Raw genomic sequence first — 21,813 nt, 5'->3', positions numbered from 1 at the left:
AATTTCTAGGGTTCTTGCCGATTCATCCATACTCTTTTTGGGAGAAATTAGATTGCCGAAATTTGGGGAAAACTATCTGGGTGTTCAATTGGGCAGAATCGCAATCTCTTCTAGGTTTCAAGATTCCTTATTAACACTTATTTCTATTCTCTATTTGATTCTTTACTGTTTTGGGGATTTTATTTCAGATCTAAAAATTCAAAAATCTAATCTTTTAATTTTCTGTTTCGTTTCAGATCTAATTGTTTAGGGTTTTCGTAGGAGTTTCTCGTGACTTGGCAACTCGATCTTGGTCCGCGCGCAACCCCGTATCATTTGGTATCAGATTTTGGGCGTTTTGGGTGTTCTTGGTTGATTTCTAAACTGATCTCTATTTTTTAAAGCATAAACAGCAGTTTTACCCAGAAAAATTGTTCAAAAAAAATTCATTTGAGTGGGTAAACGTTGTCCGATTGATCTGAAATTTTACATACATGTTTTTGGCACTGTGATTGAATATAAAAAAATTATTCCCGCAAAAAAACCAGTCAAAAAAGTCAAAAAAATCAAAAAAGACGAAATTCAATAAAAATTTAAAAAAAGATTCAGCGGGTTGAATTTGGTGCCCAAAATTTCCAGATCAAAAATTAAATATATAAGGACACTCCATATTTAATTTCATGATTTTTAGAGATCGGGAACACCTCGAACAAAGTTGTCAAGTTACTCCGCAGTTTTTCAGGTTTTCTGTTTTCAGCAATTTTTATTGATTCTTAGCTGTAGGTTTTCATTTGTTTACCTTTATTCTTCCTTTACGTTATCTAACACCTTCTTGTTTCTTGTGTTAGTAGGATTTAAACGTGTGCACAACTTCTTCCTCAGTGCAACACGAATCAATTGGTGTCTCGTCAGTTTTTGGCATCCTAGTGCAAATTAGGATTCTTTGGTAGTTTGGTTCACACTCTCTAATTGGTTGATATAAACTCTGATAAAGAACTCACAAGATTGAATTCGACCTCATTGAGAATTTGATTTTTCTTTTTGAGTGATTAATGGTGAGGTTTGCTAACTTTTATTTTTGAGTGTTGAGTGTTTATTTTTACAGGTTTTGAAGATGTCTAAAGGTGATAATAATGATGCACTTATGAAAGTCCAACAACAGTTAGACGAACATACTGCTGCAATCACACAAATAAATGCTACACTTCAAGCATTGAATACTACTTTGAATGAGGTACGAGTGAATCAAAAACATCAATATCGAGATCCAATTAAGGAAGATAGGGATAACCAGCCCAATAGGTGCAGCCCTCAACGTGTCCCTAGAATGGATGATGATTTTCATGATCGTGGACAATCATCTTTGGCAAAACCAAAGAGCGAGCAGCAACGAGAACATCTCTTTCATACTCGCTGCCATGTACAAGGTAAGCTTTGTAGAGTTATTATTGATGGTGAAAGTTGCTCGAACATAGCCAGCACGACGATGGTGGAAAAGCTTTGCTTAACCACTACCAAGCATCCACAACCTTATCAACTACAAGGGCTTAGCAACAAAGGCCAATTTAGGGTCACTCAACAAGTGCGCATCGCCTTTTCTATCGGTAAGTATCAAGACGAAGTTGTGTGTGACGTAATGCCTATTCAGGCCTGCCATTTGTTGCTAGGAGAACCATGGCAACTGGATCGAAAAGTCACTCACGATGGTCGTACCAATAGGTATTCTTTCAAGCATCAAGGAAAGAAACTCACCTTAGTGCCGCTCACTCCGGAACAAGTCCATGAGGACCAAATCAAACTGAAAAATTCTGTTAAAACAAGTGAGGAAAAAGAAAAAGAGAATGAAAAAGAGCAAAAAGAGATTGAGAGTGAAAAAGAAATTGAAGAAAGAAGAGAAAATGAATTAGAAAAAGAAACAAAAGAAAAAGACGTGGAAAGGGTAGTGAGGAATGTTTCCACTAACCAAGATATGAATTTTTCTTGTGTTGCTACTTTTCAGGTTCCCGAAAGATCGAAAGATAACTTTCAACTTCAATACCTCTCAAATGAAAGACGCTTTCATACGATCAACTTAAGCAAAGATGAAATCACACTACATGATCCCGAAGGTAAGTGAGGTAAGGAAATTTTAGAAACCGAGTCCAGTGCAGATTTGAAAATTATTGATAAAACTTTTGGTGACTTAGTTCTTAAAAGATCCCCTCATTTTGATCCGATTAATTGTTACTCTTCGATTGTGGTTGATAAAGTCATTACGAAAAGAAGCGTGATTTGTTATTCTCTTGATTTACCTTGTGTAAAATCCTTGAATTTGTCCAAATCTGTTTTGGAGAATAAGGTAACGAAATTTTCCAAATTTGTTTTCAATTTATATTCGTGCCTTAAACAGTTTATGTGGTTGTACATGAAGTTTGAGTTCCATTTGACAAACGTTAACTCAACAACGAAGATTCGACTACACTATGCCCCCGATGAGCGAAGGTTTGTTTTAAATGAAAAAGGTAAAATCGACCCTTATTCTTCTGCTTATCGAGGTAAGATGCTTGAAACCTTTGAAACACTTTTGTACTCCTCGGATAGTGATAAAGATCGTGTTGGTGAACACTTAGATCGAAACGTGCTTGACTGTCCTATTTTATTTATTGATGATCTATCTGTTTTGATGGTTGATAAAAAGATTCTTGTTTTTGATAATGCATGTGTGAGTCAATCTATAGACCGTCGATTAATGCATGGTATGATTATGCAACTCTGTGAACCATGTGAATCTTTTCAAATACCTACTTGTGACGATTATGTTTACCATTTGATTTATTACTCGCAATTTATTCATGGTTTGTGGGAACAATGTGAGACGACTGAATGCCTTAAAACATGTCAATCTTTGTTTCAAATATTTGACGAGGCAGTGGTGAGTAAATTAGATTGTTTGCATGGTAATCTGAATCTGTCCATTCACATGCGTTATACCTGTTCTATTATGCTTATGATTGGACTACAAGCTTATTTCCGTTGCTATTTACTATCTCATGGCTATTCTTCTCAGTGGACTCAATTGCCATTAGTCCCATTCGATAGAGGAAAGTCGAGTTCATTTGATTTTTCAGATTCGAGGACGAATCTTTTTGAGGAAGGGGGGAATGATACGAGTCACAAAAGCCCAAATTCTTGAAGGCGAGGCCCAATAAGCAAATTCCCAGCCCAATCAAGAAATCCATCCATACTTAGTTGAAAATCAGGCCAAATTGTCAAAGTGGCCCAAGTTGTAAAGTTTTATTTTTATTTATTTATTTATTTATTTTACTTAGTTTAAATTTTTATATTCAGTCCAAGAGTCCCAAATAAAAGACCCTTGGCCGAATTTCCATATTAAAATAATTAGGAGTTTTTTTTTAGTTTTAGTTTTAGTGTTCTAATTAAATTAGGAAAACATTTGAAAGGCCTATTTATATGGCTTAGCCAGCCACCCTACATTACATTACAATTACATTGAAAATTTCAGATTTGATTTGAGTGAAAATTCTCTTTGGGTTCTTCAAGGATTTTCTCTTGAGTTTTCTTTAGAAGTTGTTTTAACAATCTTTTTGATTGTGGGAGCCATCTTCAACCTTCTTCTTGCCATTGATATTATTTGGAGGGGAGATTAGAGCCGTTTGAAAGGAGTTGTGAGATCTTTCGGGATTTCAAGGCTTCTTAGGACTTATCTTTTAATTTCTTACTTCAATTCTTTCTTTATTTCTGCTTGTGTCGAATCTTTATCTAATTTATTTTCTGTTCTTATTGTGTTTTCAGCCTTTTTCTATCTTAAGGAATTAGCCCAAAAATCCCCAATTTCTAGGGTTCTTGCCGATTCATCCATACTCTTTTTGGGAGAAATTAGATTGCCGAAATTTGGGGAAAACTATCTGGGTGTTCAATTGGGCAGAATCGCAATCTCTTCTAGGGTTTCAAGATTCCTTATTAATATTTATTTCTATTCTCTATTTGATTCTTTACTGTTTTGGGGATTTTATTTCAGATCTGAAAATTCAAAAATCTAATCTTTTAATTTTCTGTTTCGTTTCAGATCTAATTGTTTAGGGTTTTCGTAGGAGTTTCTCGTGACTTGGCAACTCGATCTTGGTCCGCGCGCAACCCCGTATCACCACTGGTATCCCTCCCAAAAATAAACTGTCGTATCCAGTCCGAGACCACCAATGCCCTTGTGCGCCAGCTTACTTGCTTGCTGAATTTAAATGAAGGGAATAAATGCATTTAGACTCTCTTATTTTTAGCCTATAAAATTAGATTACCTAAATATTTCATTATGGCTCGCCAATTCAGTTTCTAAGGGAAAAAAAATGAAGTTCATGCTGAATATGGAAGCAAAAAGGTTGGTGTAGAAGCTACTTAGTACCTTGCATAGATGGAATACCAGAGCCACTGCGAGCTGTGTCCGATTGAGACCCAATCACCAGGAAGTTGTGCAGCTGTTTGCTCCCCTCCCAAAGGAGCAAATTGTCCCAAGTGCCTGTACCTGTAATAATCACCAGTGTTTATGGTAAGTGTATAATTTTTTATTTTTATTTTTTGGGAGGGGGGTTATATCATAGGTATATAATTCTCTTTCCCAAAGACAGCAAGAGTGAATGATCTTTAAACAAGCTAATAGTAAACTTTTGAATTATAACAATTTAATGTGAAAATGTAACAATGTTGTCGCCAGTTTCCTAAAACCATAAAATGGATTATACCAAGAAAGACAGAAGCAGAAGAACAATGTGCACAGATGAGACAGAAGTTCATTTTGTACCTAAAGGGACGGAAACGATGGCGACTTGTTCCCCCGATTCTAGTGGGACCTTCAGGATTAATTTCACACTCTTCCATACGATTGAAGCACTTAGCGAGATACGCACCTTGTTGATTTGCAACCTGAGTCATCGGCAGGTGGTTATTGTGTAAGTAGTCATTGTCACATGGTTCAACTCTACTATAAATAATTTAAAATTATTACCTGTGCAGTCGCGGGCAGATTCTTCAACTGAGTATCAACTTCGGAAAGAGCAGATTTAAATTCTTCAATACGCAGCTCAATGGATTCTTTTGAAGCTTTTCCTTTGACTTGGGATGGACGACCGAAAATGTTACGCACTGGTTTGCTCTTCAGATAAAGCTGCATTTGAGGGTATCTTTCACAAATATCATTACTGATATCTTGAAATTCCTTGAGTGTCAGCGTTCCCGAGTTATCCGCGTCTGCCTTCTTAAATATTTCTGTTATGTCTTCCTAAAATGTATTGGAAAATAAATTATTAATAATAAACAAAAATTCAAAAGGAATGGCTAAGTTTAGCAAATAGTTACCATGACTTTCCGTTGGTTAATAGTTGCACAGTCACCAAGTGCATAAACGTTACCAACTCCCTCTACTCTTAGCCATTCATCAGTTGCTAAAGCACGCCTATTACCCTGTTTGCATTCAATTAACATAATTAGAAGGGTGCAAACAAATTTGTATGAACGAATGTGAAGACAGTTAATCAATGAGGTGACTGCTACAGGTCCAAAGGTAATTCACCTGACCAATTTGCTTCATAAAGTCCTTTACGATTGGACGTGGCCCAATGCCGGTTGACCAGAGAACCATTCCATATGGCATAGAAGTTGTTTTGTCGCTACCTTTTGCTTTTGTACAAATTTCATTCTCAGTCACTTTTGTAACCATTGATCCTAATTTCACTTCAATATTATCTCTTCCAAATTTGTGTTCAGCAAACTTTGTGATTCTTTTGTCAAACCTGAAAACAAGAATGTCTCAAATCGTGAACTGAAATAGTCCAAACTTCGAATGTAAAGAATCCAGAACCTAAAGTTTCTTGATGAAAACGGCAATCAGGTTCGTAACGAAGATGGAAACCTTAATGCTACTAAGTTATAACTCAGGGATTATAACATTCATATTCTTACATGTTCAAAATATGATCTGTGGCCTCAAGAACAGTTATTTTCACAAAGTTTTGGACCATTGGATATAGTTTGACCACATCTTCGTTCACAAAATCATGAAGTTCAGCAACAAATTCCACACCTGTAGGGCCACCTCCAACAACCACAAAGTGAAGGATTTTCTTTCTCTCCTCTTCAGTTAAATTTGGTAGGCTTGCCTTCTCAAAGGCGTCAATGACATTCCTCCGAATCTTCTGAGCATCATCAATTTCCTGCAAAAAAGAATCATGATGCTCCAAAATGAAAGGAAAAAAAATGCTATAAGCGAATGAAAATGGCTCAGATCAACATATTTCTCCATTCTCAAAAGCAGCATTCATTGCCTAAATTATTTCCTTTATCTAACTCTAGCTTAGCCATATCTTAATTCTAAGATAGTACATGTAGTGGGCACTTGGCAGTAAGATGATAAACATAAAAGAAATGTTTACCTTTAAGAAATGGCAATTTCCCTCGACACCAGGGGTGTTAAAGGTGTTAACCTGAGCTCCAACAGCAATAATTGTTGTTCCAATAGGGTCGGAAGCGTGTAAATTATTGTACTAAAAAATCACACAAAGTTCAATTCCCAGGGAAGAGAGGTGAATCACATGGATCTCTTAAATACCAAGTCTTTTCTTAGACAGAATATCCCTTCTATAGTAATTTAATTGTACAATTAAATACTACTATTATACCCTCAAATATTGAAAGAAAAATAGGACAAGAAAGAACACAAGAGTTTTAACGAGGTTCGGTAAATTATACCTACGTCCTCGGGCACTAACACCAGATGATAACTTTACCATCTTCAAAGTATTACAGACAAATAGAATTCCTTAAGAATTCTCAAATGGGAGAAAAAGAAAACTAAGAGAGAAAGATTGGTTGGGATGAATTGAAATGAGAAATGAGAAGGCCTATTTATAGTTGAGGTTCAAGGACCAAACAATAAATAGCCCATTATCTCAAGGACCAAAAAAAAATTATCCCTTGCCACTTTTCCAAAGTTGGTGGTTGTCATTATTGATTGTCTCCCATTAATGTTAATGGCAACCATTATTAATTGTCTTCCATTAATGTTAACAATCTCCACCTTGAAGATTTGATTAGGATAATCACATCTTCACACACTTTCTTCAACTCCCTAAATTCGATAAAGCTATCTTTTGTAGTGCCTACAAATGCGCTCTCGAGCGCCATACACCTGAAGGTGCTCAAATTCTCAGGATGTTAATCAAGTTTAAACAATGATTAAACTTGATTGTTGTTACCACCTTGGTCATCATATCTGCGGGATTATCTGCTGTCGGAATCTTCTGAAGTAGAATTTTTCCTTTTTCAAAGACTTCCCGCACAAAGTAATATCTTACGTCGATATGCTTGGTTCTTGAATGATAGACTTGATTTTTCGCTAAATGAATAGCGCTCTGACTGTCACAATATAAACTTATGTGACTTTGAACAACTCCTAAGTCTTTCAACAATCCATTAAGCCAAATAGCCTCCTTAACAGCTTCTGTAACTGCCATATATTCTGCCTCTGTAGTAGACACAGCTACTGTAGACTGTAAGGTAGACTTCCAACTCACTGGGGCTTTCGCAAGAGTAAACGGATACCCCGTAGTTGAACGACGTTTATCTAAATCACCAGCAAAGTCGGAATCAACATATCCAACTACAAACTGACCAAGTGCTTCATCCTGTTCAAAAATTAAACCAACATCTACGGTTTTTCAAAGATACCGTAGAATCCATTTCACAGCTTGCCAATGTCCTTTTCCAGGATCATGCATATACCTGCTCACAACTCCAACAGCTTTTGAAATGTCAGGCCTCGTACACACCATCGCATACATCAAACTCCCAACTGCTTTAGCATATGGGACTTTCACCATATATTCTCTTTCATCTTCAGTCTTCGGAGATAATTGAGCACTAAGTTTCAAATGAGAAGCAAGTGGGGTACTTACATGTTTTGTGTTTTCATTTACACCAAAACATTGTAATACCTTTTTCAGATATTGCTTCTGATTTAAACAGAGCTTGCCTCTCGGTCTATCTCTACTTATCTCCATGCCGAGAATCTTCTTGGCCTCACCTAGATCTTTCATCTCGAACTCTTGATTCAACTGAGCCTTCAGCTTATCTATCTCATTTTGGCTCTTCGAAGCGATTAACATATCATCAACATACAAGAGTAGATAAATGAAAGATCCGTTATGCAGCTTCTGCAAATATACACAATTGTCATATTTGCTTCTTGTGTACTTCTACCTTCTCATAAAGCTATCAAATCGCTTGTACCACTGCCTCGGGGATTGCTTCAATCCATATAGCGATTTGTTCAGCTTACAAACTCAATTTCTACCACCAGCATCTATGTATCCTTCGGGCTGAGTCATATAGATCTCCTCTTCTAACTCACCATGCAAGAAAGCCGTCTTAACATCAAGTTGAGCTAGTTCCAAATTCAACTGTGCTACCAAGGCCAACAAAATTCTAATGGAGGAATGCTTCACAACAGGGGAAAATACATCATTGTAGTCAATTCCCTCCTTCTGAGCGTAGCCTTTAGCTACCAATCTTGCATTGTAGCGAATATCCTTCTTGCTAGGAGATCCATCTTTCTTTGCGAATACCCACTTGCATCCGATTGCCCTTTTACCTTTCGATAATTGCGCCAATTCCCAAGTATTGTTCTTCAGGAGAGACTGCATTTCTTCATCCATGGCGCTTTTCCATTTATCACTTTCTAAGCTTTGCATTGCTTCTTGATAAGTGATAGGAATATCATCAACAACGGGAAGGGCGTAGGCCACCATATCAGTAAATCGAGCAGGTTTATGAATTTCTCTCCGTGGCCTTGCAACTGCAACTGGTTCTAGTGTATTTAGTGGTTCTTGGGTTAGAACCTCTTCAACCTCTAATTCCTCCATTGTGGCTGGAGAATTAGACTTATTAACTTGGCAAATCCCCATCTGCTCAAACTCCACCTGTTTTGGAGTACACTCCACCTGCTGTGGAGTATTGCTCGTCTGAATATCTTTATCTGCTACCTTTTTCAATGTGGCAGATTCATCAAAGGTAACATCTTTGCTACAGATCATTTTCTTTGTGCTTAAGCACCAAAGACGAAATCCCTTCACTCCAGAAGTGATTCCCATAAAGAGAACTTTCTTTGCCCTCGGATCTAACTTTGACTCCTTCACATGGTAATATGCAGTGGATCCAAACACATGTAAGGAATCATAATCTGTAGCCGGTTTTCCAGACCATACCTCCATAGGAGTTTTTCTTTCTAATGCAGATGATGGCAAACGATTAACAAGATGGCCAGCGTATGTCACAGCCTCAGCCCAAAATTGCTTGCCCAACCCAGCATTGGACAACATACATTGAACTTTCTCCAGCAATGTTCGATTCATACGCTCTGCCAATCCATTCTGCTGTGGTGTATCCCTAACTGTGAAGTGTCGAACAATACCATACTCTTGGCACATATCGAAGAACGGATCACTTTTATATTCCCCTCCATTGTCCGTCCTAAGCCGCTTGATTTTCTTGCCAGTCTGGTTTTCGATCATAGTTTTTCATTTAAGAAAAACTCTAAGCACTTCATCCTTAGTTCTCATGGTATACACCCAAACTCTTCTGGAAAAGTCATCAACAAAAGTAACAAAATAGTGTTTTCCTCTCAATGAAGGTGTCTTGGAAGGCCCCCACACATCTGAGTGAACATATTTCAAAATACCTTTTGTATTATGGATAGCAGTACCGAATTTCACACTCTTTTGCTTTCCCAGAACACAATGCTCGCAAAATTTTAATTTGCAAGCCTTTGCACCTTTCAACAATCATTGCTTTGCCAGAATTTGCAAGGATTTTTCGCTGGCATGTCCCAACTTCATATGCCACAACTGTATTGAGTCCAATTCTTTGTTGCCGGAAGCTGCAGCGACTGCTCCAATAACTGTACTACCTTGGTAGTAATACAAGTTATTTTTCCTGATGCCCTTCAATATCACAAGTGCGCCAGATGTCACTTTCAAAACCCCATCTCTCATAGTAACAACTGAACCATTGGATTCCAAGGCTCCCAATGAGATGAGATTTTTCTTCAAACTGGGCACGTACCGAACATCAGTCAGAACTCTGGTTGATCCATTTTTATTCTTTAATTGGATTTAACCTATCCCAACAGTTTTACAGGCATTTTCATTGCCCATATAAACAACTCCTCCATTTAGTTTTACTAAATCAGAGAACCACTCCCGGTTAGGGGACATATGATAGGTACAACCCGAATCCAATATCCACTCATCTGAATGGAACGACGATGATAATGCAACCAGTAATAGTTTAGAGTCACTAGTATCATGCTTAGCAACACAAGCATCTACAGCAGCTTTTCCCTTTATTCTTCAGCTTTGGACAATTTTTCTTCTAGTGGCCTTTCTCATGACAAAAAGCACATTCATCTTTCCCGAGTCTGGACTTTGACTTTGATCTCCCATTTTGAGTTTTCTTCCGAGTGTATGAACGACCTCGGACTACTAAAGCTTCTGTATCTCTGATTGAGTTTTTCTGTTTGTCCTTCTTTCTCTGTTCATAACTGTATAAGGCCGCACAGACTTCGCTCAGAGATATATCACTCCTGCCATGAAGTAGAGTAGTTTCTAGGAATTTAAACTCCTCAGGAAGTGACCCCAACAGCATTAAAGCCAAATCTTCATCTTTGAATGTCTCATCCATATTCAGCAAATCAGTGACTAACTGATTAAATTTGGTGATGTGATCATTCATTGTGGTACTTGGGACGTATGTAAAGCGAAACAGTCTTTTCTTCAAGTGGAGCTTATTTTGACTGTTTTTCTTCAAAAATTTTTCTTCAAGTGCCACCCACAACTTATTTGCAGAAGTCTCCTTTGAAAAAGCATACCTCTACTCTCGAGAAAGGCATGATCGAATTGTGCCACATGCCAACCGATTGATCGCCTTCCAATCTTTCTCCTGTACATCATCTGGTTTCTCTTCATCAATGGCAATGTCTAGACGCTGCTGAAAAAGGGCATCTAGAACCTCACTTTGCCACATACCAAAATGGCTCGTGCCATCAAAGATCTCCACGGCCAATCTTGCATTTGCAATTGTCGGTCTTGTCCACATGGACGATGTTGAAGCTCCTACACCGACCGTTTTCTCCATAATCTTTCAATATACCTAAGGAAATCTTTTCTGATGTGGAAGATCAGTTTAAACTGCAACCACAGAGCATACTACGATTAACCTTCGGCTCTTGATACCACTTGTTGTTCCAATAGGGTCGGAAGCGTGTAAATTATTGTACTAAAAAATCACACAAAGTTCAATTCCCAGGGAAGAGAGGTGGATCACATGGATCTCTTAAATACTAAGTCTTTCCTTAGACAGAATATCCCTTCTATAGTAATTTAATAGCACAATTAAATACTACTATTATACCCTCAAATATTGAAAGAAAAATAGGACAAGAAAGAACATAAGAGTTTTAACGAGGTTCGGTAAATTATACCTACGTCCTCGGGCACTAACACCAGATGATAACTTTACTATCTTCAAAGTATTACAAACAAATAGAATTCCTTAAGAATTCTCAAATGGGAGAAAAAGAAAACTAAGAGAGAAAGATTGGTTGGGATGAATTGAAATGAGAAATGAGAATGCCTATTTATAGTTGAGGTTCAAGGACCAAACAATAAATAGCCCATTATCTCAAAGACCAAAAAAAAATTATCCCTTGCCACTTTTCCAAAGTTGGTGGTTGTCATTATTGATTGTCTCCCATTAATGTTAATGGCAACCATTATTAATTGTCTTCCATTAATGTTAACAATAATAAGGTAGTCGTAGTTTATTGCAAACTCTTCTTGCCGCTTTGAATTGGTATTTGCAGTGGCACGGCAGTAAATTTTATTATTTGCTGGATCTATTTTGGTACATTCAGCTTCACGGTATCTGACGTCAATATTTTTCTGCTCAAGCATGTAATAGAGAAACAATCTTCAGACAATATTGTTTCTGATATACATCATCTTATTTTCAGTCAATATTACTTACCTTTCTGATGATGTTGCGAATTGGCTCAACGATGCTACGAGCTTCTACTTTACCGCAAGTAACACTCGGTAGTAATGGGGTAAAGAGAAAGAAATTACGAGGAGACACAACTTCCACCTCGTAAATACAGTTATTGAGATTCTTCAAGAAAGTCATTGCTGCCCAACCAGTTCCGAGCACCACCACCTTCTTTTTCTTGGATGCGACAGCATCAGCATGAGCAACACGGCCTCTATTTCTATTGTTTGTGTTTGCCTCAGAATAAGCTATAAGGCTCCCGCTACTGCACACGAAATGCCAGCCCAAAGAGAAAAGTTGGATTGGTTCAAGGAGAGTAACAGTAGAAAGAAAAATTTGCAGTTCTTCTTTAGGATTTATATCTGATTTACCGTGATCGAATATAATTCTATATATTATCGGTACATTATTAAAACTTTTGATGATGTATCATCTATTTCATTGTCGGTGCATAGATTCCTACATTATCAGTGCTTCAAATATAAATTTATTTTATAACTCAATCTTGATAAATTGTTAATCAAGCCACATTGTTTTTTCTCATTCTTAATGCAAATTCTCTTTTCTTCGCCATTTTAATGAACTAAACAGAGTATTCATTTTCGTCGTAAACCTCGGTTTAAGTTATTCATTTTACTCACTACATCAGATTCTCTATCTCAACAAATCATTAAAACGATTTGACAGCTCCTTTTATCGATTTCTACCTCAAAATAACAAATCTACTCATCCGAAATCAGATCAATCCAATCCAAAAAAAATCAGAGATCATAAAGAGATCAATACTTAAACGATATCAGAAATCGTAACTAAAATAAAAACAAGTGACGTGCATTTCGCAAGCGCTTGCAAAAATTAACAAAACAAATTAATTCCTAAAATCAAAACACAATAACAATGAATATATATATATAGAAAGAAATGGTGAATGAACAATGCAGAGCACCTGAGTGTAGAGACGACGATGATCTTAGAAAGAGAAGGATAGTCATGGAAAGCCGTACATAATCTACCGAAGAAATTGAAGCTTCTCATTTTTTTTTTGTTAGCTCTTTAGATCAGTATCAGTTGTTGAAGAAGATGAAATGAAGAGTTTGGCGAAGGAGAAAAAAAGGGAGACGAGAGGTGTTTTTTTTGTTTTTTTTTGTCGCTTGCCATTTCAGTGACTTGAGAAGCAAGGGAATGGCGGCACGTGTTACGAGATTTTGGTTTTGACCACACGTATCGTTCAGAATTAGTCATCAATTGGGTCATATTTTTATGAGGTCCATTGAAATGATATTTGAATTGGGCCTTATGTTATTTTTTGCCCGCTCAATTCCCACACTGTGGGTTTTATTGTAATATTGGTCAATAAAATTCTTTTTTTAATTATTTGGACGTAAATATTTAATTTTAAAAAGTCATAATAATAAATTTAGTCCTTAATATTTACTTTTTTTTTATTTTGGTCTTAATTCTCTTTTTTTGAATCATTTTGGTCCTCAACATTCAAATTTTAGTAAATTACTTTCTTTTGAAAGAAAACTAACTAAAATCATGAGTGAATAATTAGTCGATTCGGTGTAAAAAATTCGAAAATTAACCAAATTGACTAACTTTGGGAGGAAAAAATTGAACTACACATGGAATGTCAAGTGAGCCATTACATTTTTAACAGTGTAGTTAATTTTTCTGTCCAACAAATTAACTAAAATTTAAAAATTAAAGCTCTGATTTGATCCAAAAAAGACTAGGGCTAACGTGATAAACAGGCAAACAATTAAATTCATGCCTTTAAAAGGTCAATATCTTCAATACTTTATTCAAATAAAAACTAAATAAGTACACCTAACCATAATAATAAATAAACAAAAAGCAACAATAACTTTAGACACAAAAAGGGGCAATAAAATATTATATTTCGTCTTGTACACTATTAAGGTAAACATTATATTTCGTCTCATACACAATAAGAGCTTCATTTTGATGGACGATGAGATTAATTTTCGTAAAGTTAAAAATAATAGTGACGTATAATTAGTTAATATAATAGTAAAATTAAAATTAACAATGAAATATTTATTTGAATTCAAACATAATAATAACGATAAGAATAAAATAAAAAATATCATTAAAGAACAAACAAGCACAAAGAGAGAATCAAACTTTAGCAAAAAGGCATCAACCATCATATTGGAAATCTTGTCATTAAATTTTGGAACTATTTTCTGTATTTTTTTTAAAATCGATTATTTTTCTAAATATCGAAAAGAAAGGTACATTTCCTTACATATTTTTTAAAATCAGCATTTTTTCTTTCAAATTTAGCTATTAAATAAATTATAAAAAAAATTGAGCTTTAGTTTAATTTCATGAAATTAGGAATTCTTTATTATCATGCGGCTTTTAGCACAAACCTCAAATTTGGCAAAAGTCAAAACAATGTAATAGTATTCCAAATGAAGACTGTCATATCAATTCTCATCAATGTAACACTATATATATTTGTAGAAAGTAGTTTTAGATTTTTTTTAATTAATTTTTTGTATTTATGTTGTAAGTGAATAAACGCGTAAAAATAAATAAAATAAAAATTATATGGCATTTAATATAAGTAATATTTAAAATAAAGAATATTTTATATTAACAAGTAAATTATAATATTAAATTAAAATAAAAAGATAAAACAACATGCATAATTATAATAACAATTCATGATAAGTAGAAAATATATTTACATTAAATTAATGAATATTTTTAATTCAATAATAGTTAAAAAATAATTATTTAAATATTATATGGTATTTTTTTTAGTTTTTTAAATTTTTCTCTCATTTGTTTAAAATTTCTTGTATAATAATAAGATAAAAAAAAGTATAAAAGAGTACTTATTTTGTACGAAATAGACAAATTATAAAATTAAAAAATGATCTTACATTTATCTCCTGTGCTCTCTGCTGTCATTGTTTTTTAATGTAAATAATTTTTATTTTTTTCACGGTTGATTTTTCTTAGATACTAATAATGGACGTTATTTTTAGATTTAAACTTAAATTTTTATTTTTAGATTTAAATTTAAATTTTAATTGATGTATGAATCTAACACTAATTAAATGATAATTAAAAGATAAAATCAGTCTCTATTTATATATTTAGATTTCTATTCAAGTTATAATTTTATTTTATTATATTAATAAATATAAAAATAAAAGTTACTTATAAAAATAAATATTTTTAAATGTCAATTTATTAATATGAGAGAAAATAAAGGGTATTCTCGTCGGTTCAATTTTTTTCAAACTTATATTTTTATATAGATTGTAGATTTAAATATGAAGTTATGAATAAAAAATAAGCTTTTGTATTAAAAAAACACAAATATTTAATAAATGCATTGAATTTAAAGTTATTCATAAACCAAACTCGATCGAGCAACCGGAGCAAATAGATCACTTCATTGTTTAAAAATAATAAAATATATGTTTTTATATAAAAAAAAGTTAATATTGTTTAATTTAAGTTTAAGTTTGATTTAGTCGAATAATTGTAGATTTGGATGTGTGGTGCGGTGTGTTTAGTTTACTTATTGTCTTATACTATAATATCTAATCTCACTGTCACCGTTGTATTTACATTAACCGCAGATAAACACTCTGTCCATCCAAACCCACCCTAAATCATTCAACCCAAAAATGTAAATTTTTTTAATTATTTTTGTATATCCACAAAACTTAAACTCCATAACCAAACTCAAAACTTGAAAGAAACCAACTTCTTTATTCACAGTACATTCTATGACTTTTTACATTAAAAAAGAAAATGGGGAAAAAGGAAAAATTGCACATCAGTCATCTCATTACCCAATCAAAACTCTTGGGTTTAGTGACTAATTATACTTTTTAAGACATTAATATCATACAAAAACGGTAATCCATTACCAAAACATTCTCAAAACCTCAAATCTCTCCCTTTGTTATACTTTCTAGAAAATTAATCGTTTGATTAATTTGATTAATGCAACATTAATTTAACTTAAGCTAAACCCTGTTAAAACCTTAAGAAATATCAATCTCTATCAAATTATCATCTTCACCATGAAAATCAATCTCTCTTTTATCAAGTACTATCTCAATCAACCCTTCCTTATCTTCCTCTTCCCACCTGTACCCAATCTTCTCCGACGAAACCCATTCTCCGATCTCCGGAAAATCCGTTTCATCGGACGTAGAAGAAGAACTATCCGAGTCCGATTCCGGGTAGTAAAGTGATAACGATGGGTACCTTTCAATACCATGGGTCTGATTTTGATCTTGATTCTGATTCTGATTCGGATCCGGATCCTTTCCTTCTTCGTCTCCTTCTTCATGTATGACCTCTAACGGAGCTTTCACGTCCCATTCGACGAACGTTTCTTCAAAGCTTCGTATTGCAAGGTTTGGGTCATTTTTGCATGTCTCCCATTTGAGCTCTCCTTGGGAAGAATCCGTTTCTTCTTCTTTATCTTCTTCCTCGGGCACAGCGGGGCTTATAATTTTCCCGGTGGTTTCCGTTTGGGTTCTCTGGGTAACACCGAGACGAAGGAGGGAAAACAACAGCGAAGCGGTTAAAACAAGGACGGGAGAGAAAAGGATTCTTAGAGAAAAAAATCTATGTGGGAAATAAAGGAGGATCAAAATGAAAACAGTGATGATGCAAGAGAAAAGAGGATCGTTGTTGTTGGAAATTGTTGAAACCATGGTGGTGGTGGTGAGTTCGATCGATTTGAAGCAATCCCAAGGATTCACATTATGAATTCCTTCCATTAAAAATAGAAGAAGAAGAAATTTTTTGCAGGAAAGGAAAGGAGTTCTATTGTTGGAAGGGTTTTTAAAGAAGGGGGGAGTGCTTAACTTACTGTTGCTTCACTCTTCATGGCAAGTCTCTGTTTTTAATAACTTTTTTGTGAGAAGAGTGCGTAAGAGTGAGGCATGGAATATAACGAAAGTGTTGCTGCTAATGTGCAATTACCTAGATGACCATTGTCACTCTTTCTTTACTACTAAAAGTTCGTCTCTCGGCGGATTGGATCGGGTTTAGTTTAGATTTATAAATAATTGCTCAAGTTCGGTTCATTCCAAATATAGTCTTTAAAATGGGTAAATATTAAATTTATATATAAATATTAGTTTAATGTGTAATTTAATATTTAAAATTTAATTTATTGTAATTATATACATAAAATTTGAATTGTTTTGATTTTAATTCAATTATACACATTTAAAGAAATAAATGTATACATTTATTTTCATATTGCATTAATATAATTATTTGTGTATATAATATATCAAAATAAAATAATATTAATTCTATAATATTATCAATAATTTATGAAAATTGAATCGAATTAAAAGTTCATGTATAGCTTTTATATTTATCCCATTTGTAAATGACCAAATCTAAGCATAAACAATTTTACATTAGAGTATAATCTATACAATAAAATATAATATAAAAAAAATCATATTATAAACTTGAAAAGGGTTAAACCAATAAAATCTATGGGAATCGAAAATGGAGATTTTGTTAGCAATGGAATGGACATAATATCAATATTAAAATATGGTTAATGGTATTAATCCGAGGATTAAGATATTTAAACTAATTAAAAATAGATTTTGAACCATTTTTGGAACTCTTCATCACTCCCCATACCTTTGTTATTTCTTCTTCCTAATGGAGATGTAATTAAGAGTCAATTTACAAGTTATCTTTTGCCTTTCCCTTTATAACCAAACATCAAATGTTATTCTTTGGTAGGATATATTGATTAGGGTTTAATGATATTAGTTAAGGCAGTCTTTATTAAATGGGTTAATTGCACCATGTGTACCTAAACTATAATCTCGATTCTAAATTGGTCATAATTTTTAAAATGTTTTAATTGAATACTCAAAATATTTGTATCCTATCAATTAGGGCCTGTCTTAATTTGAGTGTTAAATATCCCGAATCTTATATGAAGCATATTTAAAACGTTTAGTGAACTTGTTGCATTGACAACTTATATATGGTTAATGAAATAAAAGAAAATTTAAAAATTTTAATGAGGTTAAAATATGTTTAGAGTCTATGCACTTTTTGATACACTTGGAATTTATTATCTCTACTTTTATTTAAAGGAATTTAGTCCATTTACTTTTCGAATTTAAAAATGTAAGTTTAATTGTTTATACTGTTAATTTTTTTAATAAATTTAGGTTCAATACTTTTTTTGTGGTTATATAGCTTCCAAGTGTATATTTTTTTAATTTCAAAATATCACACAAGTGAAATTTAATAGAAGAAGTTTAACAGTATTAACAATGAATTTAAATTCTTGAATTTTAAAAAGCAGAGAAACTAAATTCTTAAATTAAATTTGGGATTTACGGAAAGTGTAAAAACTTGAAACATATGTAAACTTTTTTAATGACATTGTTTGAAGGTTATGGATAATTTAAGTATTTTCTTCCGTCTTTAATCATAATTGTTTGCTGGAAAATTAATTAGTATTTAATGATGTCAGTTAAAATAATTTTTATAAAAAAAAGGGGTTAATTGATTTTAAATATCAAAATATTTTAATTGAGAGTCCTTAAAGTGTCAATATCATATGAACCAGGTCCCTTCATAAGTTGGGGTGTTAAATATTAGCTCGAAAATGATGCGTTGATCAAATTTTAAATATGTGTAAACTTAAAGCATGGATTTTACTTGGGTATGATATGTTAAAAAAAGAAAAGTAGAAAAAAAAACCCCTCATCAATTTTAATGACATTATATATAAAACACATAATATCCAAATTGTTCACATGGTAGATACACGTATTTAAAATATAATCTATGTATTTTAAATAGGAAATAACTTAGTGTTCAATGATGTTAGTTGAAATAATATCTGAGTAAGGTGGTTAACAAGTGTTCTATAAGAGTATAATAAATTTTTTTTAAAAAGACACATGCCAATTTTCTGAAATTGCTAATAAAATAAAAAAAAAGTACACTGTTAATATACCAAATACTCACCCTTAATAAAATATAAATTTATAATAAACTCATTTTTTAAATTTAATAAAAACAAAAAGTTAATTACATCAATTGTCCATAAATTATGACTTAAATTTTAAATTGATATTAAAATTTAAAAAAATTCTAATTAAATCCTCAAATCAATTAAGTCATTTTTATCAATCTCTCCTTTACAAAAGACCTGTCAAGTCAAGGAAAAAAGAAATAGTTTTTTTAAATTGCACCCACACTATTGGCTTTGTAGCCCAATGGATTGAAGCTACCCATCCACTAGGTTTATTGTTTATAATTTGATCTATGTATTTTTAATATATTCTGTGTTATATTTGAATTAACATTTAATGTTTAAATTAACAAATAAAGTAACAAAAAACATGATATACACATTATTAATGATTTAATTAGAATTTACAAAATTTAAAGGTATAAGTATGCAAAAAGTCTTCAAACTTTTTTAAAAAAAAGTAATTAAAGTCCTCAAACTGCCAAAATGCATTAAAAATGCCTTTTAACCGTTAAATTTAACCATTCCTAATTTTTTTCAGTTAAAGTCACCACATGCCACAACCATGACCTGACATGTAGTAAAAAATGATAAAAAAATAAAAATTAATAAAAGTTATAAAAATTTTAAAAATTAAAATTATAAAAATCATAAAAAATATATAAAAAATTGTAAATTTTTATAAAAACCATAAAAATTATAGTATATAGAAAATATAGAAAAATTTATAAAATTTTATAAAGTCGTAAGAAAATTAAAAAATGTAAAGAAATATAAAATTCGTAAAAAAATTATAAAATTTATCATACAAAAAAAAACATTTTATAATTTTTCTATAACTTTTATTGATTTTTATTTTTTATCATTTCTCGCCACATGTAATGCTGTGTTGCGACATGTGATAGACTTTAACTGGAAAAAAATAAGGTCGTTAATGGTTAAATCACATTTTTAATACATTTTATAATTTTTTTATGATTTTATAAAATTTTTCAATTTCTTTTATATTTTCTAGGATTTTTCTATTTTTAATTAAAATTTAATATTTTTTATAACTTTTGTTCATTTTTATTTTTTATTATTTTTTGTCACATGTCATGTTGTGGTTATGACATTGGGTGGTTTTAATTGAAAAAAAATTAGGAACAGTTAACTTTAACGTTTAAAAGGCCTTTTTGATACATTTTTTTTATGAATTTTGACAGTTCAAGTACTCAATTGAGTGAAAAAAAAGAGTAAGGGCTTAATTCTTTTTTTCTGAAAGAGTTTGAGGATCTTTTTGATACATTTTAAAAGCTTAAGTACCCAATTGAGAACAAAAAAAGTAGAGAATTAATTTTTTTTTAAAAATTGAGTCCTTTTTACACATTTAAAATAATTTTAAAAACCTAATTGATTTAGGGAACATGTAGTTGAATTAACACAATAATAAATGAATAACATTGCTACCTTACTAGTACTACATTTATTGTCCCCACATGAAACCACATTAAAGTAACCTAAGTTGACAACAAACAGTTAATTTGCATCCTCTTTAATTAACAGGCAAAGAGGCATGACAACAATATATTTTGAGGGTGAAGTTATTGGAAGTTGAAGCAAAATATATTTATATTATTAAAAATTAGCGTAGTTGATGAAATAATTAGATAGTGACATATAGCATGTCACGTGAATTTTAAATTAATGTACAGGGATCAATTTCTAATAGTAGAAATAAATGGAATTTTTAATAGAATGATTAGTTTACTTTTTGATCTAATGTATACGAACTAATAATTTACTCATTGTTTGAGTAGATGGGGTAAAATGCAATTTATAAGGGCCATCGTTATATGTTCACCGAGGTTTGGCCCATTGGTTGATGGGATAATTTCTCTTTTAGTCCCTCATGCAAATTTGGAGTTCCATTCTAATCCTTTAGAGCTTTAGGCCAAATGAAAAAATTGCATTTTTTAACATAAAACTTTTTAGCTTTGCTCCCCCTCCACCCAATTTGTTTTTTTTTTAAATTGGCTCGACACCATTACAAAATTGTTAGCTTCATTCGTCAAAGAGAACTCAAATTTGAACTTTATACATGACGTTTTTGGGGAAAACAACTAAGAACTCCAAAAAATAAATTTTCATGAATCGTAAAACAAACACGAAAAATAATTTGATTCCACTAAAAAATTGTTGAACATATTGGATTTGTGGGGACTATGATCTTATCCCAGAATTATTTCTTCCTTTTTCTCCCACATTCATTCACTTTCTTGTTCATCTTTTCTTTCCATTTCTTCATCATGGTTGTTTTATCTTTTTTTTTTCTTTATTTGAAAAGGAAATTAAGTTTGATTGTCTCTTATCTCACCATCTCAATCCCCCTTTTTTTTTGTTGCTTTTATTCCTTGAGAAAACATGGTGGAGAGTATATTGCCCTAGTTGTTCATGTATCACCCTTTGAGATAATCCTTTTTCAGTTGTAATAGCTTAAAAATAAAGTTCTCGACGTTAAACTTTTAATACGATACAAGTAGTGAAGTACATATTGCGCAAGTTGAGTTAGATATAAATTGAGTCAATTTAGATCTATTGAATTCAAAATATAAAATTACCAAGTAATTATAAGTTTAAATTATTTCCTAGGAAAGAAATTTTCTTTTAGGTCCTCCCATAAATTAAGACATTAAATTTAAATCTTTTTAGCCTTTCATTAAATGAAATTATTGCAT

The 21,813-nt window shown here is 32.5% G+C and overlaps 2 protein-coding genes across 2 annotated transcripts; both read right to left on the bottom strand.

Moving 5' to 3' along the window:
- Window positions 1-4,021: 4,021 nt before the first annotated feature.
- Window positions 4,022-13,411, bottom strand: LOC107925006 (external alternative NAD(P)H-ubiquinone oxidoreductase B2, mitochondrial). The gene is made up of 11 exons (XM_016855580.2): window positions 13,010-13,411; window positions 12,046-12,328; window positions 11,827-11,960; window positions 6,399-6,471; window positions 5,929-6,179; window positions 5,540-5,759; window positions 5,326-5,430; window positions 4,976-5,248; window positions 4,772-4,893; window positions 4,376-4,495; window positions 4,022-4,204 (listed from the first exon to the last, which is right to left on the bottom strand). The coding sequence occupies exons 1-11, from the start codon at window positions 13,096-13,098 to the stop codon at window positions 4,048-4,050; spliced, it is 1,827 nt and encodes a 608-aa protein (XP_016711069.2). The 5' UTR covers window positions 13,099-13,411; the 3' UTR covers window positions 4,022-4,047.
- Window positions 13,412-16,100: 2,689 nt separating this feature from the next.
- LOC121208510 (uncharacterized) lies at window positions 16,101-16,847 on the bottom strand. The gene has a single exon (XM_041079372.1). The coding sequence runs from the start codon at window positions 16,845-16,847 to the stop codon at window positions 16,101-16,103; it is 747 nt and encodes a 248-aa protein (XP_040935306.1).
- Between the last annotated feature and the right edge of the window lie 4,966 nt (window positions 16,848-21,813).

Source organism: Gossypium hirsutum, chromosome A10 (assembly GCF_007990345.1).
Source record: "Gossypium hirsutum isolate 1008001.06 chromosome A10, Gossypium_hirsutum_v2.1, whole genome shotgun sequence".
NCBI classification, from domain to species: Eukaryota; Viridiplantae; Streptophyta; class Magnoliopsida; order Malvales; family Malvaceae; genus Gossypium; species Gossypium hirsutum.
Note: the sequence above shows the minus strand (reverse complement) of the source record. Positions and strands in the feature narration are given on the sequence as shown.

What these genes read in the sequence shown, in the direction of transcription:
- LOC107925006 (XM_016855580.2), bottom strand. Translation starts at nt 13,098, where the DNA reads ATGAGAAGCTTCAATTTCTTCGGTAGATTATGTACGGCTTTCCATGAC. An exon ending in ATCGTCGTCTCTACACTCAG is followed by an intron (nt 12,329 to 13,009) that starts GTGCTCTGCATT and finishes TTTCGTGTGCAG; the next exon opens with TAGCGGGAGCCTTATAGCTT. An exon ending in TTAACCAACGGAAAGTCATG is followed by an intron (nt 5,249 to 5,325) that starts GTAACTATTTGC and finishes AATACATTTTAG; the next exon opens with GAAGACATAACAGAAATATT.
- LOC121208510 (XM_041079372.1), bottom strand. Translation starts at nt 16,847, where the DNA reads ATGGAAGGAATTCATAATGTGAATCCTTGGGATTGCTTCAAATCGATC.